General features: G+C 41.2%; 1 protein-coding gene across 1 annotated transcript; it reads left to right on the plus strand.

The window, feature by feature from the left end:
* Positions 1-3,453: 3,453 nt before the first annotated feature.
* BDB00DRAFT_879923 (uncharacterized protein) lies at positions 3,454-5,987 on the plus strand (the record flags this gene model as incomplete). Its single annotated transcript, XM_053127929.1, has 5 exons — positions 3,454-3,459; positions 3,538-4,328; positions 4,416-4,807; positions 4,899-5,066; positions 5,140-5,987. Coding segments are annotated over 5 exons (2,205 nt in total), but the record flags the coding sequence as incomplete, so codon positions are not given.
* Between the last annotated feature and the right edge of the window lie 13 nt (positions 5,988-6,000).

Below are 6,000 nucleotides of genomic sequence, written 5' to 3' on the forward strand. Positions count from 1 at the left end.
ATATAATATGTTACAGTATACTTCTATATCGTTATGTACATGCTGTCGTTCTATTGAGCACGATTAGCGATAAATCCGCTCGAGAAATGCTGTTATATATACATTATATTCACGACAGCATAATATTGCTATTATTGGCACAAGGTGTATAACCCTCTTATAGAAATCATCTATCATACATAGTCCACTATAAATTGTGCTTATGCGCCGTTTATATACATAGTGTACAGCTAGGGATAAAACTATTATTGCATTGAATACGCTTATCATAGCAGTGTGATGTGAGACGATATGTTTTGATAATATTGCATTTGAAGTAGGCTGTATTTGTGCTACATCATACTTTTGCTACATTATATATTGCTTTGTGGTCGCAACATGCCATTATTTATTACATCGTGTCTTACTACACCATCTTTGACTATGCCTTATTTCTATCACGCAGTGTTCTACTACATCGTCTTCAACTACGACGCATTTCTATTACGTCGTATTTTACTACGTCGTATTTCTACCACGCCGTGTTTTACTACATCGTATTTCTACCACATCGTCTTTTACTACGTCGTCTTTTACTACGTCGTCTTTTACTACGTCGTATTTCTACCACGCCGTGTTTTACTACGTCGTCTTTTACCACGTCATATTTCTACCACGTCATATTTCTACCACGCCGTGTTTTGCTCCGTCGTCTTTTACTACGTCGCCTTTTACTACGTCGTATTTTTACCACGCCGTGTTTTACTACGTTGTCTTTTACTATGTGGTATTTCTATCACGCCGTGTTTTACTACGTCATATTTCTATTACCTCTTGTTTTTTATCTGTCGTTGTCTTAAATATGATATGTATTGAGAATAAATACCATGTATTCAACTTGAGATACAGTGAACCCCCGCTTTTTGCACCCCCGATTATTGCAGATCCCCGCTTTTTGCAACTTTTTTGAGCAGATTCCCGCTCAACACTTAGTAAAATTGCAGTTTCCTCAGTTTTTGCAGATTGCAACTCGGAAATCGGGACCTGCAATTTCCCGCTTCGGCCTTATTAGCCTCAAACTTCGGAGACGGTGAGACCCGAACCAGTGACAAAAGAGATACACTAATATATTCTATTATATGAGAGGTTTTAAACTAAATAAAGAAAGTTGTGATTGCTGATTGCTTTGACTGACTTTTTCTACGAAAATTGTCACGAATTTTTCGAAGCTGATCTTTGATCTCTTGATGTTCTGGATCAATCAGAATCTCGATGACTTTTTCCACCATCCGAGCCTTCTCCTGATTTGTGTACTTTGGAGATTGACATGGAGCATCATTAGAAGGCTCTCTAGAATCATTAGCAGCTTCAGCAATCGAATTTGCATCTACAACTGCTTCATCAAGCACAGCTTTAAGAATTTCATCATTGGTTAGCACTGGATGAACAGCTGCTACTTCCTCAGGTGGATCGGCATCAAAAGTGAAGTTTTGAAGATCATGGCTCCCATATATATGGCTCAAATGATCATTGATCTGACCTAGGGCTACTTCATCTTCACAACCGGATCCATTGCTAATGCTGTTAGTTGCACCCTCTACCACCTTTGTCTTCTTAAAGCAATTTGCGATTGTAGAAGGCTTAACGTCTTTATACCAAGCCTCAAGACACCAAGCCATACCAAAAATGATTTCCACACGGAAAACTTTGCCATCATTTGCTGGTAGACCTTGCTCCAAACGGTACTTGATTTTCTCGTAAGCCTTTTCATATTGCTTATTCCTGAAGTTAACTGCTTTAGTATACAAATAATCACCTCTCCTTACATGATATGCATGAGATCTTATTCTTGTACATACTTGAAATGCACCTTGAAGCTACTGATTATACCAGCATCCAATTACTGCATTATCGACGTCGTGTTGGGTGGCAAATATAAAAGCTCAACGTTGGTTGGCTCGTAATCACAAAAGTGCCCAGAAAAGTTATCCAGCAGCAAAAGGATCTTGCGTTTTTGATGCCTCATTGAGTTATCTAGTTTTTTGAGATAATCATAGAAAATCTCACGCGTCATCCATGCGTTGGCATTTGCTCGATAATTCATCACGCTAATGTTTGGATAACCATCCTTTCCTCTCTACCAGACAAACAAACACTATGTAAGCAAATATGCACCTATTGGATATAATGATGAAGTACCTTCTTAAAGTATGCTGGATTTTGGGATTTGCCGATAAACCATGGAAACCTGTAGTAAGTAATATTATTAGCTGCTTGTATATTATATCATTTAACTATCGTGGTTAACACTCTACTAGATCAAAGGATGATTCTCAAATTCTATTATCCAATATGCCCCTTGATAGTTATACCATTTGTCAGAGCCGTCTGCATTGGTCGTTAACACAAGTGTCAACCGCGTTTTATCCAACTTAACGCCCTTGAAGGATGCAGGAGCAATGGTAGTAGTTGGGGCACTTGAGTAGAATACTGCTGTTTCATCCATGTTGTAAATGTCCTTGAGAGCATACTGTGCACATTTTGCTTGGACTTCCGGAAGTTTGGCAGCAGCTAGGCTAACATCTGCAGATGAAGCCTCACCGTGTACCTTATGCACCTTCAGCTGGTAACGACGCTGGAATCTGTTCTCCCATCCATTGGAAAAGCAAAATTGTTCCTCAGAAATGCCCATATCCTGTGCAAATTCTTTTCCGGCACGAATGATCAATCTCCAGTTAATTGGAGAGCGCTCATGGTAGCGCTGCTCGATCCACATGTACAATGCATGTTCAAGTTGCTATTATAGTTTGTTTTATTACTATTTCTGTCGTAAAATACACCTGGAAGCAAATAGGAACACATACTGGAAACTTTGCTCGGTCTTTCTTTTTTCTGTGACGATCGATGCCATTTTGTTCGTCTTGCTTTCGACCCTGGATCATTCTTGTAATCGTCGTCACATGAGGCATATTTTCGAGGTTCAACTCAATTTTAGCCCAAGCAACTAGATCCTTGAAACTGATCTTGACTTTAGCTTTCTCCTTTTGGATGTAATAGTTGTAGATGATGTCATTTTGCTCGTCAGTGAGCTTCTCATATTTGGCTTTGCCCATGATGAAAAAGAAGTTGAATAGAAGAGAAGAAGTAATGATTGCAAAAAGAAGCTAGGCTATACGTAGATATTATCACTGAGCTATAATGATGGACCGCACTCTTTTAATTGGTGTATACTAATTACACTTTGCCAGCTTATCGATCCCACTTGTGTAACATATTCACATTTTGCAGATCCTCAGATTTTGCAACTTTTTTGACGGTATTCCCGCTGTTGCAAAAAGCGGGGGTTCACTGTAGTGCACTAGTAATGAACAATATAGACATATTTTTTTGAAAGGACAATACGTCCGTATTACACAGATAAAAATACGATCGTATTAATACGTCGGTATTAAATAATACGATTTTATTAATAAAATGGACGTGCAAACTATATATACTGTTTCTTGATGATATGCAACTATTTGAGTAACTGAACGAAAATAATATGTTATTGTGTAGTATTACCAAGAAATACGAATATATACGCAGGATGGAAAGCCAACGAGTTTCAATGCATTGCGCGAGGTGATGCAGGTTGCTTCAACAGCTGTTGGTGACGAGCCTCGACTTCCTCGTATCCTGTGGGTCCCAGACACCAACTATCGCGAGCTCGTTGTGGCCAACACAAGCAACAAGATATCTATCAATCATTTCCAGATCTGTGTGGAGCTTTGCATGAACGAAATCGAGGCTGTCTTAAACTCGGCAGATTTCTCCTTCGGCATGCACAATGTCAAGGATCTAGTACTGGGACTTTGCCAAGGAGACACCAACAACATATGTGACAACATGGGTCTTGCAGACGTCGGCTACTCATACATTATGAACGGTCGTAACCAATTTGGTAGTGTCCGATATGCTCTCGTCATTGCACTTTTGAGGAATGGAAATTGGAGGAGCCAATATGTAGAGGCCATCGATCGAGCTGGAACAATCTTATGGAACAAGGCAGCAATCTTTGCTTGGTTGGAAAAATGTGTCTACATTCAAAAGCTGTTGATTGTCGCAATGCATTTGAGCTATGGTCAGCCTTGTCGAGGCGAAGAGTTGGCTCAGCTATGCATAACCAACACACAATATGGCGACCGGTCCCTCTTTTGGGGTGTCGCTTATAATACCATCATGGTCATCACTCGGTACAACAAGAGCCGAGAGCTGACATGCTCTGACAAGTATATTGCCAGGTATCTACCGCACAAACTTGCAGTTTTGCTCACAGGGTATTTGGCATATTTTCGCCCACTTGAATGGTAAGTAGTATTTATTATATCTTGTATCGTGATTGGTTTGTTGTGGTCTTGATGAAGCAAAAGCTAATCCCACCTTTAAATTTTCAGTATTTTTACTGGTCATCTTTATGGTCCAGAAGCGCGTCTTACTTGCATGGAGCGGCTATTTGTTGAGAATGGTACTGCCATGACTGGAAAGAAGGTTCGTCGGATTTTCGCATGGATATATGCCAAAAAGATGGATCCACCGTTATCTTTTTCCGACCATCGCCATGTGTCAATCGCGTTCGCACGTCAGCTGATTGGCGCAAAGAAGACTCTACAGCACGTTGACGAGGAGGATCTTGAAGACTGGCCAGAGGAGCTCGATCTACAAGCCGGTCACTCAACAGCGACAGCCGGTTTGGAGTATGCTAGAAGCAACATCGACAGTCGCTTTTTGGATCCAATCACAGCGCAAAAGTACTTTGACATGAGCAGAAGATGGCACACTCTTTTGGGTAAGAATCTTTTAAAGAAAAAATGATGTGTAAAAAGTTGTGAGGACTAGACTGATAAACTATAACTTTTTTTGGCTATATAACAACATAGGGATCGAGAAAAAACAAATTAGCAATACATCTGGCGACCCGTTGTTGGAGCGTCGCAAAAGAGAAATCAAAAACGTCAACAAGCTTATCGAGGAAAATGCAGCATATATCGAAGCACGGAATCATGCTTTGATGAGGAATATGATTTTAGAGGACATGCACCGTCGAGGTAAATGTTGTTGTTTTTTGCGATGCGTCACTTTTGGCGATAGAGTCAGACTTTAACCAGTTGTAACATTTAGCACGGAATGCAATAGTGAACGGAGGACCAGCAATTCCAATCATCAAAGAAGGAGCGAATCGCTCACTTGCCGCTTGTCAAGGCAGTGCTCCTGATGTGACCAATATGTCAAGTGAAGCAAAGGCTCTACGAGGATTACGGCTACTGCTGCAGGAACCCTCTGCGACTTTCCAGTCCAAGATTCAGCAAGAAGCAACAATCGCAGCAATCGAACGAAAGAAAAATATACTTGTAGTGCTGCCAACCGGCGGTGGCAAATCCGCAGTATTTATGGCGCCTAGTTTGATCGAGAAGGATAAAACAACAATCGTGGTGGTCCCACTCGTAACGCTACTGGGAGACATGGCGCGCCGTTTGGTGGATTCAGGGATCGATTACTGTACGTATGATGGCACTCTCGACCATGGCATGATGCTTTCGGTGAAAATCATCCTTGTTACACCAGAAAAGGCAAAGGAGCAAAAATTCGTCAGCATGCTACACACAATGAGTGCACAAGGCCGTATCAGCAGAATTATAATCGATGAGGCCCATTTGGTGATTACGTGGAGCTCGTTTCGGCCTACCATGGGTGAACTAGCACAGCTTCGAACGGTACCGGTGCCTATGGTGTTTTTGTCTGCTACACTGCCTCCACCATGGGAAAGCGATCTATCTGTCCTCTTTAAAACAGAATTTCAAGTGTTCCGCTCCTTGACTGTACGACCAAACCTGCGCTATGTGGTTCACACTATCAAGAACAAGGGCAGCAACTTTAAGGATGTCAAGGCTTACATTGTTAGCCGGTTAAAGCAAGCTATAACAGACGAACTCACAGGGGGCGGTTGTGCTATTGTATACTCTGCTGAAGTGAACAACGTCA

The sequence above is a fragment of the Zychaea mexicana genome (assembly GCF_025766255.1).
Source record: "Zychaea mexicana strain RSA 1403 chromosome Unknown BDB00scaffold_200, whole genome shotgun sequence".
Taxonomy (NCBI): Eukaryota; Fungi; Mucoromycota; class Mucoromycetes; order Mucorales; family Lichtheimiaceae; genus Zychaea; species Zychaea mexicana.